This window comes from Anabrus simplex, chromosome 2 (genome assembly GCF_040414725.1).
Source record: "Anabrus simplex isolate iqAnaSimp1 chromosome 2, ASM4041472v1, whole genome shotgun sequence".
Classification (NCBI taxonomy): Eukaryota; Metazoa; Arthropoda; class Insecta; order Orthoptera; family Tettigoniidae; genus Anabrus; species Anabrus simplex.
The window spans coordinates 425,494,239-425,512,971 of NC_090266.1; the positions used below are offsets into that span (position 1 = coordinate 425,494,239).

At 41.0% G+C, this 18,733-nt stretch overlaps 1 protein-coding gene across 1 annotated transcript in view; it reads left to right on the forward strand.

Moving 5' to 3' along the window:
- Positions 1–18,733, forward strand: part of LOC136864177 (phytanoyl-CoA dioxygenase, peroxisomal) — a 42,616-nt gene that overhangs the window by 12,326 nt on the left and 11,557 nt on the right. The window contains exons 2-4 of the mRNA XM_067140833.2: positions 8,879–9,089; positions 12,612–12,785; positions 15,510–15,683. Of these exons, the coding sequence (XP_066996934.2) occupies positions 8,895–9,089; positions 12,612–12,785; positions 15,510–15,683 (543 nt within the window). The 5' untranslated portion in view covers positions 8,879–8,894. The remainder of the gene's footprint in view (positions 1–8,878; positions 9,090–12,611; positions 12,786–15,509; positions 15,684–18,733) is intronic.

Consider the following 18,733-nt stretch of genomic DNA (forward strand, 5'->3'; position numbering starts at 1 on the left):
GAACTGAAGCAGAGTACTCTCAGCCTTAAGTAAGTTAAAATCCTAATTTCAGTTATCCTTGAAGTGCTTTATTAAGTTTTTCATAACTTCAACTATATGCGAATGCTAGGATGACACATAACAAGGAGGCCTCTATCACCTCCTACATAACCGTAGCCCCAACTAACAACAATTACACTTATTAAAGTGCGGAGACTGCCAGTGCAAGCTCCACATCGACACAGGATCAGACAAGACTTCATACACACTGACGGCATATTGTCCTTTCATGAAGCTGCAATACATTTGACACAGTCATGCTTTCGTGTGAAAATTGAGACCTTGTTGAGTAAATCCCGCTTATTTGCTGGACAATTGTTGAAGGGATGAATGAGATGAGTGGTTGGATTAGTGTGGTTACTTCATTTAAGTGTACTTCAGCCATATTAAAATTAAGGGTTTTACTATTACCTATTCTTTTAAATATTACGTTATTACTATTGTTATACTGTACACCTGGAATCAGAAAATACGAATGAGTGGTTGTAAACAATAGTGCGATTTACAGGTATGGCAAGAGAGGAGACATATATTTTATTGTGGTTATGATAGGATAAAGGTGAAGAAAGATAATTTGAAGTTTTACCAGAAAGTATTTCGTGTAGTAGTGAAGCTCCTTAAAATCCAATCAATCAATCAATCAATCAATCAATCAATCAATCAATCAATCAATCAATCAATCAATCAATCAATCAATCAATCAATCAATCAATCAATCAATCAATCAATCAATCAATCAATCAATCAATCAATCAATCAATCAATCAATCAATCAATCAATCAATCAATCAATCAATCAATCAATCAATCAATCAATCAATCAATCAATCAATCAATCAATCAATCAATCAATCAATCAATCAATCAATCAATCAATCAATCAATCAATCAATCAATCAATCAATCAATCAATCAACACTGATCTGCATTTAGGGCAGGTGGCAGATTCCCTATCTGTTGCTTTCCTAGCCTTTTCTTAAATGATTTCAAAGAAATTGGAAAGTTATTGAACATCTCCCTTGGTAAGTTATTTCAATCCCTAAGTCCCCTTCCTATAAATGAATATTTGCCCCAGTTTGTCCTCTTGAATTCCTACTTTATCTTCATATTGTGATCTTTCCTACTTTTAAAGACGCCACTTAAACTGGTTCGTCTACTGATGTCCTCCTACGCCATCTCTCCGCTGACAGCTCGGAACATACCACTTAGTCGAGCAGCTCGTCTTCTTTCTCCCAATTCTTCCCTGCCCAAACTTTGCAACATTTTTGTAACGCTACTCTTTTGTCGGAAATCACTCAGAACAAATCGAGCTGCTTTTCTTTGGGTTTTTTTCCAGTTCTTGAATCAAGTAATCCCGGTGAGGGTCCCATACACTGGAACCATACTTTAGTTGGGGTCTTACCTGAAACTTATATGACCTCTCCTTTACATCCTTACTACAACCCCTAAACACCCCCATAACCATGTGCAGAGACCTGTACCTTTTATTTACAATCCCATTTTTGTGATTACCCCAATGAAGATCTTTCCTTATATTAACACGTAGATACTTACAATGATCCCCAAAGGGAAGTTTCACCCAATCAACGCAGTAATTAAAACCGAGAGGACTTTTCCCATTTGTGAAACTCACAACCTGACACTTAACCCCGTCTGTAGTACCCGTAGGTTGACGGAACAATCACTTAGCACGTGCATATTGTTCCCAAGATTCTGAGGCACGTTAGTGATATTGCCTCTCCCTGTCAGGCTCTTATCGTCACGTGCTCGCTCTCTTGTGAACTGTGGCCCTTTGCAGTTTCATTTTATTTTGTTGACATTATTGCTGATCTTGATTTGGTCTTTTCCTTCCGGTATAAAATAAAGCCAAATATCGGGTAACATTAAAAAATACCGACAGATGTATAAAGTCTTTAAAAGGTTGCCGGGATGATCTCCATAGCAACTTTCTTTACAGTCTATACAGTTAGTTACCGGCTGTTGGGCAACTTACAGACGACTGCCACTGATATTTCCTTTATTTTTCACCGTATCGGAGAAAAGGTGTAGAACTAAAATTGGCCATGAACTATTTTAGAGTAAAACCACCCGTAGCATGGAAATATTGTTCTTCTTCTTCTTTATCTGTTTACGCTCCAGGGTCGGTTTTTTCCTCGGACTCTACCGGCTCAAGGGCAGTGTCCTGAAGCTTCAGGCTCTGGGTCGAGGGTTACAACTGGGGAGGATAACCAGTACCTCGCCCAGGCGGCCTCACCTGCTATGCTGAACAGGGGCCTTGCGGGGGGAAGGGAAGATTGGAAGGGATAGATTAGGAAGAGGGAGGAAGCGGCCGTGGCCTTAAGTTAGGTACTATCCCGGCATTTGCCTGGAGGAGAGGTGAGAAACCACGGAAAAACACTTCCAGGATAGTTGAGGTGGGAATCGAACCCACCTCTACTCAGTTGACCTCCAGAGGCTGAGTGGACCCCTTCCAGGCCTCGTACCACTTTTCAAATTTCGTGGCAGAGCCAGGAATCGAACCCGGGCCTCCGGGGGTGGCAGCTAATGACACTAACCACTACACCACAGACACGGACGGAAATATTGTTCAATCGTGTTAAATGGTGATGCCCCTCCTGGTGAAATGTTTTGAACAACTTATGGCTAAGATACTACTCGACCATCTAAACTGAAATACCACGTTTCATTAAAATCCACCCATTCATTTTCCCGTGATGATTTAATGTCATCGCTACTAATAATAGTCCGGCTCCATGGCTAAATGGTTAGCGTGCTGGCTTTTGGTCAGAGGGGTCCCGGGTTCGATTCCCGGCAGGGTCGGGAATTTCAGCCAACATTGTTTAATTTCGCTGGCACGGGGGATGGGTGCGTATGTCGTCTTCATCATCATTTCATCCTCATCACGGCAGGCAGGTCGTCTACGGGTGTCAAATCGAAAGATCTGCACCTGGCAGGCCGAACATGTCCTCGGACACTCCCGGCACTAAAAGCCATATGCCATTTCATTTCATTTTACTACTAATAATAGACACAGACACACATTAAGCTGAACTCTACATAGGTTATTAGGCCTAGAGTGATGTCAGTGTTCCTGTCAGCACCTCGCGGTTAAAAGCTATGCTACCGGGCGAGTTGGCCGTGCGGTTAGGGGTGCGCGGCTGTGAGCTTGCATCCGTGAGATAGTGGGTTCGTATCCCACTGTCGGCAGCCCTGAAGATGGTTTTCCGTGGTTTCCCATTTTCACACCAGGCAAATGCTGGGGCTGTACCTTAATTAAGGCCACGGCCGCTTCCTTCCAACTCCTAGGCCTTTCCTATCCCATCGTCGCCATAAGACCTATCCGTGTCGGTGCGACGTAAAAGCCACTAGCAAAAAAAAAGCTATGCTAACATATGAAATGTTCGATCAAATGTAAAACGGCATTGTTTCTCACTTTTCACGAACGGTACTACGCAGGGGTTCTAACAGTGGCAAGTTACAGAGCTGAGAATTAACCCGGCCACAAACAGTGGTGAACTCTGCTCTGCCGTTTTCCTTTAAGTTTGCAAACTTCTCATTCCTATCACCGCCTCATAACAGGGATCGAACAGTTGGAGTACTATGATAAACCAGTACGTCACCCACCAGAAGTTACAAAAACACGAAAGAACCTGAGGAATGGCATGCTACCATCTAGAGGAGATAAGTGGTGAGAGAAGAAACAAAGCACATCACAATCAATCAATCAATCAATCAATCAATCAATCAATCAATCAATCAATCAATCAATCAATCAATCAATCAATCAATCAATCAATCAATCAATCAATCAATCAATCAATCAATCAATCAATCAATCAATCAATTAATCAATCAATCAATCAATCAATCAATCACTACTGATCTGCATTTAGGGCAGCCGCCCAGGTGGCAGATTCCATATCTGTTCTTTCCTAAACTTTCCTTAAATGATTGTAAAGAAATTGGAAATTTATTGAACATCTCCCTTGGTAAGTTATTCCAATCCCTAACTCCCCTTCCTATAAACGGATATTTGCCCCAATTTGTCCTCTTGAATTCCAGCTTTATCTTCGTATTGCGATCTTTCCTATATTGAAAGACGCCACTCAAACTTATTCGTCTACTAATGTCATTCTACACCATCTCTCCGCTGACAGCTCGGAACATACCACTTAGTCGAGCAGCTTGTCTCCTTTCTCTCAAGTCTTCAGAGCCCAAACTTTGCAACATTTTTGTAACGCAACTCTTTTGTCGGAAATCACCCAGAACAAATAAAGCTGCTTTTCTTTGGATTTTTTCCAGTACTTGAATCAAGTATCCTGGCGAGGGTTCCATACACTGGTACAATACTCTAGTTGGGGTCTTACCAAAGACTTATATGCCCTCCCCTTTACATTCTTACTACAACCCCTAAATACCCTCATAACCATGTGCAGAGATCTGTACCCTTTATTAACAACCATACTTATGTGATCACCCCAATGAAGACCTTTCCTTTTATTTACACCTAGGTACTTACAATGACTACCAAAATAAACTTCCACCCCATCAACGCAGTAATTAAAACTGAGAGGACTTTTCCTATTTGTGAAACTCACAACCTGACTTTTAACCCCGTTTATCATCATACCATTGCCTACCGTCCATCTCACAACATTATCGAGGTCATTTTGCAGTTGCTCACAATCTTGTAATTTATTTATTACTTTGTATAGAATAACGTCATCTGCAAAAAGTCTTATCTCTGATTCCACTTCTTTACACATATCATTGATATATATATAAGAAAACATAAAGGTCCAATAATACTGCCTTGAGGAATTCCCCTCTTAATTATTACAGGGACAGATAAAGCAATTTCCTCTCAAGCACTCATCGCACCACCCTCCCTCCCAAGATGCCAATAAAAATTTTGCCCTGTATACAGATAAATGAGATACCTGCATAGTTGTTGCAATCCTTCCTGTTCCCTTGCTTATAGTCAGATTCAATTACTGCTTTTGTTCAATCAGAAGGTGTCTTACTAACACTCCGTGCTAATCATATTACTCTACGAAGCCATTTCATCTCTGCTTTTTCATTAAATTTCACGATTTCATGTCTAATTTAATCTATTCCTGCTGCTTTATGTCAATGAAGTTTATTTACCATCCTTCCCACTGCATCAGCTATAATTTCACCAACACCATTTTCATCCTCCCCGTGAGCTCGGTTGTTCGTGACGTCACTAGGAATATTTCCTTTTTCGTCGAGAGATTTTCAAACAATTCCTTCCTCCTTTCCAGTGATTCCCTGGGATCTATTATGAGTTCACCTGAATTACAAAAAACACTATTCATTTCTTTTTCCCTTTCTTCCTAAGATCCTTTATTACCGTCCGGATAGGTTTCCCTGCTGCTTAACCTAGCCTTTTTAGGTTAGTACCAAAATCTTCCCACGCCTTCTTTTTGAATTCAATAACAATTTTCTTCGCCCTGTTCCTTTCATCTACGTACAATTCCCGGTCTGCATCAGTCGTTGTTTGGAGCCATTTCTGATACGCCTTCCTTTTACGTTTACAAGCTCCTCTCATTTCATCATTGCACCAAGATGTTCACTTTCCCCATCTTTACGCACAGTTGTTGCTAGGCATACCCCTGCTGTTTCTAACGCAACATCTCTGTATGAAATCCATTCTCTTTCTACATCCTGAACCTCCTTATTGTCAATTGTTTGGAACTTTTCACTAATAATATCCATGTACTTCTGTCTAATTTCCTCGTCCTGGGGATTTTCTACACTTATTCGTCTGCAGACAGATTTAAATGTTTCTATCTCAGGCCAAGAGATACTTATTTCAGGTAGTGGTGTGTAAAATCGAAAAATCCCCGGAAAACACGCACATTCCTAACAGATTTCCTGAATTCAAAGTCGGTTAAGATACAGAATGTTATGGATCTGGTGCCCCTACCCTCCTAAGAGTACTGGTCAATAGCCTTATGCGTGAAGAATGTAGGCCTACTTGTTATTGGTAAACCCATATTAGCACAGAAGTCCAGCAAACTCTTCCCGTTCTTAACAGCAAGGATAGGATAGTTCTAATGAGCGATTCCAATGCGAGAGATGAAAATAGAACTGAAGGATGCGAAAGGGTGATTGGTAAATATGCGGAAGATATGGAAGCTATTAGGATCGCGATACAGTCCATTTGACCTCCTGAATCCAAGATATCTGCTATATCTATCTGGAATGGGTGGCCATGTTTCTAGTAAATAGAACTCAGAGAATTAGAGCAGGCTTTCAGCACAATCTGCAATAAAGACCAAGTCGTCATCATAGGCCAGACTGCTTACTACATTTCCACCTAACTGAATTCCTAGTCCGGCTTAAAGAATTAGATAAGAGGCACCCTTGAAAGGAGGAAGAACGACTTCCTTTACAAGATCTGTCCTGCCGGGAATCGAACCCGGGGCCGCCGGGGGACAGGCGGACGCGTTGCCCCCTACACCTTCACATACTTTAGTTCTCTTCTGACTCTGTGATATTACGGCATCCAATGTCCTGTGATCGTTCCCATCAAAATTAGAAAAAAATATCGTCTGGGTCAGGGGCTTTTAGTTGTAAATGATTAGTTTCCCTACGTCATAAGAAATATCTGTGTCCGTGCGACGTAAAGCAAATAGCAAAAATATATCTCTGTCCTGGGGACTGGCTGTTTGTGTCGTCTATTTTCTGGAAAAATAGCCACCCATTCAATCACTCGTTTTTCTAGTCCAATCGCACTCACATTTGCCAGTAGTCTCCCATGATCTACCCTATCAAATGCCTACAAACAGTAGTCAGTGTAATGTAACTGTTGATCAGTTTTATGGGCTTTTGATATTGATATTGACCCTGACTACAATGTCACTCAATAATAGATAAAACTTGTCAACTTCATCCTCATCTGCACACTCACATGGTGAATGCACTGAGTCAATTCTCGTTCTAATCCCTCCAACTGTCAAATCTACCCAGATTATTCGCTCGTTTACATGCCTAACAGAAACTATTTTGCGTGCAATAGTATTCCTGACGAACAGCCCTACCTCACACTCTGCTTTTCCCTTTTTAACAACCCTCAAGTACACTTTATAATCTCCTATCTCTTCCTCGTTATCTACTCTTACCCGAATATCGCTTACTCTTAGCAAATCCAGATGCATCATCTTTGCTGACTTAGCCAATTCTACTTTCTTTCTTCCATAAGCCCAATTAATATTGATAGCTCCCCATCCAATTCCATTTCTTTCGCCAAGTTGTTTCCAAAGAGTCCCTCGTTTGTCAAATGGGAGTCCGAGGTTTTTTTGACACGTTTTGAGTGTGCTTGGTGAAAATTACGTGAAGCAGGAAGCTTTTCTAAAAAAAATGCTATTTGTTCGGGGCGTAACCTATGAAAATCTTTTGCCCCTACTTGCATCATTCAGTATGTGAGGAACCTGCGTGTATTATGTAAATGGCGGAAGTGTAAAGTGTTGAATGTGAGGAAAGGAACGTTAAGGACGACGCAGACACCCAGTCCCCAGGCCAGGGATATTAATCATGTACAATTAAAAAACCCTGACCGGGCCGGGAATCGAACCCGGTGACAGGCGGACACGTTGCCCCGTACACCGTGGGGCCGGACAAGCTACGCTTACTTACACATAATCCAAGTGAGGATCTCTCTTCTGACGGGTTAAGGACCTCCGGTGGATTGTATGGCTCTAACCGCCTGAGCACAAGGAGGCCATGACTCAGAATATTTACGAGATGCCCACACCCAACTGGTATCCCGACTCCCAGGACCACTCACTAAGCCACTCAGCCGTTGCCCATTGTTCACGAACTAGGACGTGACTACAGTAATCCACACCATGTACCATAAACATTTCAATAAAATTTTAATTGTGTTGCAAGAAAGATTTACATGTTAAATTTTCGATGAATTTTCGGAATTATTTTCTTTGTTCTTAGGGTTCAAATAGACTGAACTATGCAGCAGTTTAGAGCCTTTATGAACGAGATTTGCAGTCACCATTTGGCCACAGCATGGCAAATTTATCTAACTGCCCATGGATAAAACACCAAAACAATGTTATGATAAAAAATTCAAAAATGAATTTAAAAAACAATAAATAAAAAATTATAAAGAAAAAAAGCAAATAAATGGAACACAGAAAGAGGAATAACCAAGACGTTCCCAATCATATCTCCCATTCTCATCACCTCTATTTACCCTCTCCTACATATAGCACGGCAACGGCCGTAGCCGTGTTGAAACACCGGATCCCGTGAGATCTCCGAAGTTAAGCAATATTAGGCGTGGTCAGGAGTTGGATGGGTTGCCACACGCTGCTGGTCGGGGGTAAGGGAATGGAGGAGCGGAAAGGAACTGGCCACCCTACCGCACGTAAACTCCGGCTCAGGAACACCTCTGCGGAGGTTCGGACCTGCCTTCGGGCAGAATAACCCTTACCTACATATAGCACATCACCTTTAACCCCCCGCAACTCTCTTGGCCGGAGAGCAAGTGTTCCCTACTAGGTGGCCCGCCTCCCCACTCAGAAGAGGAATGAAAGCTTAGTTAGTCTAACCGCCCCTATAATCGTCTTCGTATGATTCCTTCTACACACGGCGATTCTTGTTTCAGTTTGCATTTTGGGTGAGTAGAAACGTACGGTATTTAGTCATCATCACAGTATACATCCTGTGTGTATGTAGTATCAAATAATTTGTTAATCATGTACCTTTAGATGTGTTTCGAATCCTTTGGTTAGCCAGTCCTATTGTAGTCTGAATACAGATACATTTCTAACGCAATATGCTTTTATTGTTTCAGAGAAACTGCCGCCAAAATGTTGACGGAGCAACAAAAGAATTACTACAAAGAGAATGGCTTCATAAAGCTAGAAAACGTATTCACTCCAGGAGAATTTCAGATATTATCTGATGAATATGATGAAATTTTTAACAAAAAGCGCAATGAAGGGATGGAAGCGTCATGGAAAGGTGACTTAATGAAGGAGGCTGCCAACAGAGCTCCTGTTTCTGTAAGTTGAATGTACTGCAAAATATGCATATAAATGATAGCTCCTTGAGTGATTAGTATGAGAACGAACTTCAGTTGGTTATCTGTCAGGAGGAGGAACAAAAATGTTCCTGTGAACAAATGTCGGAAAATGCATAGCGAAAGTCACATCATAGACCGACGCACCATTTGACTGCGTTACAAGTGACATTCGTGTGTTATTCTGCTGCAGAGTATGCATTTAGGAAGTGGGTGGGCAGATACGGCATGTTTCACACGCTACTCAGGTAAACATCACGGGAACAGTATGTACATTAGCATTTCTAAGACTAAATTGATGTCAGTGGGGAAGAAGCCTAAGCTGATTGAATACCAGGTAGGGAATACGAAACTGGAGCATGTGGATCATTTCAAGCCGGCCTACTTAGGTGCATTTTTGATTCATCTGTCGGAGAAGCTTGTTTCAGATACAGGTGAATGGTAACATAAAACTCGTGTACGAACTTCTTCTACAGACACGTAATGTGTAGCGGAGACGCATTTTGACTAAAGCAATTACTTAAAAAGAGGTATAATGATGTTATAAATGCTTTCGTCTATCTCGGAACACACGAATCTCTGGGCCTGTTCATTAAAAAAACATTATTTTTCCTTATCCCGGCTGGAATCACCACCTGGACTTTGTCCCCGTATTTTGAAATCACCTGTATACCAGGAGACAACATGAACCGAAGTCTTGATAAACACTTGTGAGCAACATGGTGGTAAGAAATCACCTGTTAGAGATAGTTCTGTAACGCCTGGTCATAATGAATAGGTTGTTCTAGACGCTGTGTGGAACGTCCTTCATATTACCACACAGGCGTTTGTACAACAGACCAATATCAAGCCAGTCAATTGTTATGCGAGTATTTCATAACTATAAATTTCACATGTACTGTCAGCAGTTTTATTAGGAGCTTCACGATCTAACTTCGACGTTGACAAGGATTTTTTCATCAGAAGGGCAATCAATTTTAATGTTAAGGCAAATTACACTTTTGGACGCATTTTATCGGTCTTTATTGGCAACTATTATTTCAGCATTAGGTATGAGGGTTGTGATGAGAAGACGTCTTACCAGGTATCAAAGGTACATGTGCAGTCACTTGGATTTCAGATGGAGTTCATTCAAGTTCCAAAGTTAAGGACTACGGCCGCTCCCTTACCAATCCTTACTCCAATTAATTACAAATGTACACGTCATTGAGTTACAACTGTCACACAGGTTATCTGACCAACGTCACATACACTCGTCATTCACCCAAGTGACTCACTTCCCTTACACGATGCAACAACAGCCATTATTTTTTGTAATACAGCAAGGACAAGTAGGATACATTTGTCTACATTTCCTCACACAAGCGAATGGTATTTAAAATTATCTTTCATGTCATATAGGCACTGGCGGAAAACGAAAACACTACACCACGAAAACATTAGTTTGGAGGAATGCAATTTAGCCTAAGCAATTGTCTACGTAATATTTAAATGATTTAAGTTTCCAGCTCGCAGGTTCAAGTGTGCGCGAGAAGACATGTGACTTGGCGGTACAGTACCAACCGCTGTAGTCGCTACGATTTAAAATGCAAGCATGCAGACGTGCATCCATTGTGTCGTACAGATGCCGTATGCCATTTCCAGGAATATACTTCCACGCCTGATGCACTTGGTCGCTCAAATCATAAACGGTTAATGCTGGTATTGGATGACGCTGGAATTGTCGCCCCATAATACCCCATACGTGCTCAATGAGCGAAAGTTATGGTCATCTCGCAAGCTAAGGCAACTGGTCGACACTCTGTAGAGCACGCTGGGTGACAGCGGCGGTATGAGGACGAGCATTATCCTGTAGGAATGCACCCCTTGAATACTGAGAATGAATGGCAGCACAACCGGTTCTATCACTAGTGAAGGTACAAATCCGCTGTCAATGTTCTTGGGATAACGACGAGAGTGCTTCTGGTGTCAAAGGAAATCGCTCCCCAGACCATAACTCCTGGTGTAAGTACGGTATGTCGAGCCGCAGACAGCTTGGTTCCAAGCGTTCACCTTGCCTCCTTCTTACCAAACCACGGCCATCACTCGTACCAAGACAGAAACGCTTCACATCAGAGAACAATAACAGATCTGCACTACACCCAACAATGAGCTTTAACTTGACACCACTGAAGTCGCAGATGACATTGATTCGGAGTTAGTGCCACGAACGCTGCAGGACGTCTGGCTCGATGCAGTACGATTCACCACAACCATGCAGCGTATACAGCGGTCTTCCTTCCCCGTAGTATGTTCAACCGGACCCCGTCTTCTTCAGGCAGTCCCTTCCCATGACCGTTGTAGCCAACACCGATGTACTGTGGATACATCCCTGCCAAGTCTTTCTGCAAGTTCGCGGAAAGAACACCCACCTTATCGTAGCCCTAGTACACGGCCACGTTCAAACTCAGTAATCTGCTGATACTGCCTTCTTCGTTTCTAAGGCATGTTTGGCTCACACCTACCTCACAGCGTCAACACCGGACCATGACTAAGAGAGTGTACAGCGCGTTTTTAAAGCAAACGTGCTTTGCAACGTCATAGTGGCGCTGCTAGCTCCATTCTTCGTCGACTAGCACGTAAATTTGAATAGGCTTCATCTTTCAGATGTGCACACACGTTTCCCGAAATTCGTTTACCTAGCACAACTCCTTCTTGGAGTCGGGATTTCATTTTCCGCAGTGTAGTTACTTAATATGAATGTTATACACTGATGTGAAAATTGGACATTTCCAAAATTAGAGCGATGTTAGTGGGGAAGAATCCTAAGGTGACTGAATGCAAGGTAGGGAATACGTAGCTGGAAAAGGTGGATCATTTCGAATACTTAGGATGTGTTTTCTCCCAGGATGTTAAGTGCAGCAATGCTAATGAAGTGAAGTCGCAGGTGCGACAACGGTATTATGTAAGAAAAAAGTCGACTCCAGGGTGGAAACATATTTACATCGGCCTGTTGCCAGATCGAATTTACTGTACGGGAGTGAAAACTGGCTGGACTCAGGATATTAATAAGTTTGAAGTAACAAGGGGAATGATTGCTTGTTGAAACAGGCAGGAACAATGGCAGAAGGATACAGGAAATGGGGAAGATAAGGGCTAATTTAGAAATGACTCAATGGATGAAGCCTTACGTATAAACCAGCTTTCGTTGTTGGGTCATGTGAGGTGAATGGAGGAGGACGAAAGGTTGCATGCAAGGTTAATGGACTCGGGGATGGAGCGTATGAGAAGTAGAGGGAGACAAAGGCGGGGATGTTTAGACTCAGTTTTTAATGATATAATGAACATGAGTGTCGGTTTGAACGAGACCGCAGAGCTGGTTGTCAATAGAGGATCTGGAGGCGCTTAGTTAATTCTGAACACTGGCTGCTGGGAATTTTAAAGACTAGCTTATAATTAAAACTAACCGAGGAACTCTATAACTGTTACTAATATTTCAGATCTAATTGTTATTCTTATGTTTCAGGTCTTGTCAATCCACAATCTCCAATTCCACTCAGGAGTTTTCACGCGCCTGCTGACACATCCAAAGTTGATGGAGGCATGTGAAGATGTCATGGGCACTCCAAATATCTTACTGCACCATACAAAAGCACATTTGAAGCCTCCTGCGAAAGGTGCGCCATATCTGATGCATCAGGTAAAACATTCAGTTATTCAAATTGAATAATGACTTTTGTCACTGTTACCCTTATTCGTGTTATTGTTGCCACTACTCCAAATGCCGAAGACAAAGGCTAATTTAGGAATAGAGCAGATGGATGATGCCTTACGTATAAACCGGCTTTACAGCAGTACGAACATTATATATGTACATTAATATTACGTATTACCGTATGCATTAATAGTCTTATTTATTTAGCTAATGCGCTGTGTGCTCCAGTCAGGTATGAATTGGGTAGTTTGGATAATGTACCTGGGAATTTGAAATTAGGTCAGGATCTGACGGCCGAGTTAAAGGCCATCGAGCACCTGAAATGTGTATTCTGACTCATCCCATAGCAAGTATGCTCAGTATGCAACGGTAAGTAAGGGGGGTTATTAACCGAAAACAAAAATACAACAATCTACTGTATATGAGGAGCTGTGACGAGGAATAATGCAGAGTGAGGTCTAGCCAGTCACAAGATTATGTCTTAGATAATGGTTGAAAGACGTACTTCACAGCTATAGAAAACTTTTTCGAGGTGTTGATAAAGAAGACCTATTAAAGAAACTGCAATTTCTCTCCATGAAGGTCTGAAAGGGGACGATCACACTGCAGATGTCCTTGTAATTTTCCTCAGTTTTTGGGGCATACCAAGACACTGGGCTCGTTCGGCGTAGCTGAGAACAACTATCCCCAGAGCCTGGTCTGGTTATTTGTTTCTCGTTAATCCCAGTCCACACAGCTAGGGAGCCTTACGAAGGTGATTCTGTTTTCAGTAATGTTCATTCGTCTTGAAGCTCATGTATCTGCTGTACAAACGGGTGTTAAGAGGTAGCAAGAATCTATAGACTGTAAGGAGCTCAAAGAATCGGAACACTCAGTATAGCGACATCGTTTCTGTGTTTGCACTGTAGGAAGGGGAGTTAGGGATTGGAATGACTTACCAAGGGAGATGTTCAATAATTTTCCAATTTCTTTGAAATCATTTAAGAAAAGGCTAGAAATACAACAGATAGGGAATCCGCCACCTGGACGACTGCCCTAAATGCAGATCAGGATTGATTGATTGATTGATTGATTGATTGATTGATTGATTGATTGATTGATTGATTGATTGATTGATTGATTGATTGATTGATTGATTGATTGATTGATTGATTGATTGATTGATTAATGGAGCTTTTAGGGTTCCCTGCCTCTCCTCCTTACGAGGTTGAGTGAAAGGCATTTCAACTTTCATATTAGAATTTAAATTACTGAACAAGCAGGAAATCGAATGTGGGGCTACATGATACGAGGCAAGGTTCCAACGTACTCTCAGGATGGCAATCTTTTATAAACTCAGTCCCAAAATAATTTACTAATACAGCAGTTCTGTACAAGACAAGAAGGGAGAAAGCTAGACTTATACAAAGTAGGATTATATAGAGCCTATACAAGAGAGAAAGTATGGTGGGAGGGGGGGGGGGACCGTGAGAGGCGTCAGTTGGAAAATAATTGTATCAGCGTGGCTGACCACAAGTATAAAATTAGACGGGATTGTAGCAGAAACGACTGGGGGTAAGTTTTCGTTCATTGGGAAGGGCGTGAAGGAGTGGAACAGTTTACCAGGGGAAGTGTTCAATCCTTTTCCAAACTCCGTACAGATATTCAAGAAAAGAACGAACAGCAACAGAGAAAAGAAATGTTAGAGGTCATTCGAACTGTGCTGGTTATTGTAAATAACGAATTTTTGCGAATAAATGAATTCCATCCCCTTGTCTATGAAGATCGGACAGCCGCAGTAGGGGACTTCGAGGACCCTGGGGCCGCTACGGTAGCTGTGGATGCCCTTCAGGAACTATGAAAAGCAAAAGGTGCTGTGGTTAAGACGCAGCAGGTCGTTATGCATGTTAGGGACCAAAATGGGCAGAAGAAAAGAAAGCAATGTAAATTGAAATCTTATAGCAGTTGTATAGTATTATTTGAAGTGATCCCACATAAGTTACTGTGTATGAGTTGATTATGTGTGTAAGTACGGAAGGTATTATGAGTAGAATTTTGTAAATAGTATACATTTATTAAGGATGAGCTGTTTGTTTAATAGAAACATTGTTAGTATAAATTGTATAATACTGTATTTTAGAAACATGTCTGACTCGTTGGCTAAATGATCAGCGTACTGTCCTTCGGTTCAGAGGGTGCCGGGTTCGATTCCCGGCCGGGTCGGGGATTTTAATCGCTTCTGATTAATTCTTCTGGCTTGGGGACTGAGTGTATTTGTCCGTCCCAACACTCTCCTCATCATATTCAGACAATATACCACACTACTAACCATCACAAGAACACGCGATAGTGATTACACCCCTCCATATAAGGTTGGCGTCAGGTAGGGCATCCAGCCGTAAAACAGGGTCAAATCCACATGTGCGACGCAGTTCGCACCCGTGGTTCCAGAGGTGTGGGAAAAAGAGGTAGCAAAAATAACTATATTTTAGAAAATGTGTCTTCTTTTCTTTTTAATTTAAAAGTTAGTGCTTTATAATGTACGGTATTTTTGTGTTATGATTTGCTACCGAGGTAGCTATAGTGAATTTGATATTTGAAGATGTCGACAGTACTTAATTATGTACTGAGTAGTTTTTTAGATGATGAAAAGTCATAATAACCAGGATTATGACTGTGATATCATTTTACACTTGAGATAGTTCACCGAGTTATCTATTTGATTTACAGGATTACCATTACTTCCCATTCAAGAACGATTCCATGGTAGCAGTCTTTATTCACATGGACGATAGTACTCCTGAGAACGGCTGCCTCTGTGTTTACCCTGGCTCCCATAAGTTGGGTCCCTTGGATGATAAAGGCATAGAGGAAAAAGGAGAAAAGTATCACTACGTTGACCAGGTAAGGGAATAACAATATTACCTAGAAGAAGATTTCTCGAACCTTACTGTACAGATACAGGGGATTACCATCTTCAATCACGGACTCGGTTGTAGGTGATGTAATAAATCTCCCCGCCCGCAGAAGAGTGGTGAAATTGAAATATTCTACTGTTCATAACTTCACTTTTCATGGACTGTTGCGGGAGTCATTTGCCAAAAAAGGCTATGTAGGCCAAGGTGTGCTATTCTCTACACCGCAAATATCCATAATGTTACATGGTAAAAGAGTCCTAGCAGATTTACTTATCTGTCGAGTTCCAGCTCCTTCTGACAAGAAGGGCTTTGTATTCCCCTCGATTTTCTCTGACATCGTCAATGCAACAGGCTGAAAACTATATTAATGAGTAAGAAAATGATACTTGAAGTCTAGCTACATAGTCACCAGCTTCTCAACAAGGCTTCCCCTGTTTGATTCCCAACCAGTGCATGTGGGATTTTTGAAATTAATCGTCACGTCCTTGTGGTTCGGATTCCATGTAAAACGAAAGGTCATGTGGCTATGATCACAGTAACAACAGTCACGTAAAACTAAAAGATTGCTTGCCTTTGAATAAGAACAGTATCAATTAGTTGCTCCAAGAGTCCTTAATTACTTGCATTGTGAGAAAACATTGACTCGAAACACATATATGATGAAGGGCGACAATTCTCCTTCATACGATGTTCATTGTACAGTCTAAGTTGCATAAATAATAATAATAATAATAATAATAATAATAGTAAAATAATATCACTTGCTTAATGTCCCTTCAAGAATATGACTACTGTGTTCAGTATGTTGACTCATTGATCAGATTTGATTTTACATAGCTTTGGTTCTGGAAACACAATAAATCTCCTATGTTTTGCCGTTGAACTATATGAATAATTTATTTACGTTCAATTATTGTCCGTAATTGTGTATTTATTTGAATTATACAATTTCAACCAATACATTTGTAGATACACATAGCTTATTTGGTTGCATCTGTTCGTACCTTTCAAATTTGTTTCATGAACGTGCACACACACACACACACACACACACACATGACGACCACCTTGTACACCGGTGTTAGACAGAGTACTATTTAGAACATACTAAGGTCTGGTGTCATCAACAGGGTTAAAACTTAACCTCGAGTTACTCAACTTTAAGTCCAAACTTGACTATTCTGTTTCATCCAGGTAGATTATTTTTAACTATATGTTTAGTTAACACAGCCTTTCACCAGGGTTAAACTGTTAAATCGAGGCTAAAAATCAAAATAACCGACTGAAATAATGCGTTGGATATGTCGAGTGGTGTTTCAAACAGAAATAGACCTATAAAGAGGAACAATTTTTGAAATCTGTCTGAGGAATAATTTCTGCCAAAATCCGTCGTCAGTGAAGTCGTCAATTAAATTAGTGAGAGGTTAGAATAAACGACAAACAGAAACATGTCTCTCTCTCTTTCTTCTATAAAGCAGGCAATGTTTGCATTAAGATTTTAAGCCACAGGGTCACTCCATATAATGGTCGGAGATAACGTTGGGGTATCAAAATGTATGGTCAGCAGAATGGTTTCTAAAATGTATTCTACTATAGCATTAATATTTTTGTAGAACTGCTTAAGTTGCTTGCTAGCTCGCAATGTCACGTGGGCAATACTAATAAATTCCCCTGTAATTTCTTCCCGTTTGTCTTTTTATTTTAATCAGATAATGAAGATAAGATGCACGTCTTGTAGGCCTACGACTAGAAAGGTTTCTAAAGAAACACTAAATCCGGTGGAAGATTTTCAATTAGTTCCATCACCTGCTGAACTATTTCCCACTTATTCTTTTTCATTCTAAGAAGAAAAAAGCATTATCATGGAAGTGGCGAATTACAAGGTCATGAACGTTAACGAGATGCATAACTTCTTTCTCAAATAATCACAAGTTGATTGATATTTCTCTCAAACAAACGTGAAGCAAAGACTAGCCTCAGCGCAGGTACAATGTGGTCTTCACAGTACCATCAGTTCTGGCTAGCTAGCAACGAGGGCTGCTCAAATTCATTTTCGATTGTTTCTCTTGAGATTTCCGTCACTGTATCAAATCCTTGCAGTTGAAAACTATGGATATTTTGTTCATTTGTTTGCATATGCACTTTCTACAAAGTGGTTATTATAGCAGAGAACTTTCAAGGCAGATTCCGATATCAATTCATTGATAGTTCTGCTGTGAGCCGATGAAGACCATTTCTACACAAAGTTCCACTTAATGCACTGTAACCACATCATTAACCTTGCGCTTATATTTCGGTGCCACAATGAAGTACACTGCTCTCCCACAATGTGGAATATTTATTTGAAGCCTGTGGACTGAACAGGAAGACTGCCGAGCACTGACTGATAACTACAAAACAGTGGAATAATGACATTCAGCACTGTAAATAGAAAAGAAAATAAGCATTATTACTAACCTAATTATTGTCTCGGCAGGCGCATTGAGTGGCGCCATTGTGAACGGCAAGAACATCTGTAGTACGTGCTTATGATTGTATTATTGATGGCAAGTGGTGCAATGATAGGTTAGATTGAGCTGTAAAGTAAATAATGAAAATATAAAAGTGTTTTGGTAGAATCTGAGGATGTTCTTACATACAGGAACTTATTATTTTACTCGTATACATTGGCGAAAAATGAAATTCCAACACCGAGAAGGAGCTGTGCTGGATAAAAGAAATTCGGCAGGAGTGTTTTCGCATCTGAAAGATGACGCCTATTCAAATTTGCGTACTAGTCGACGAAGAGTGGTACTAGTAGTACCACTATGACCTTGCAAAGCAAGTTTGCTTTAAATACGCGCTGTACAGTTCATGAGCGTTAGTCATCGTCTGGTGTTGACGTTTGAGGTACGTGTGAACGAAAGATTCATTCAAGGAGACGAAGAAGGTAGTATCAGCAGCTTACTGAGTTTGAACGAAGCCGTGTAATAGTGCTGCGAGAATGCGGATGTTCTTTCCGCGATTCTGCAGAAAGACATGGCAGAAATGTATCCA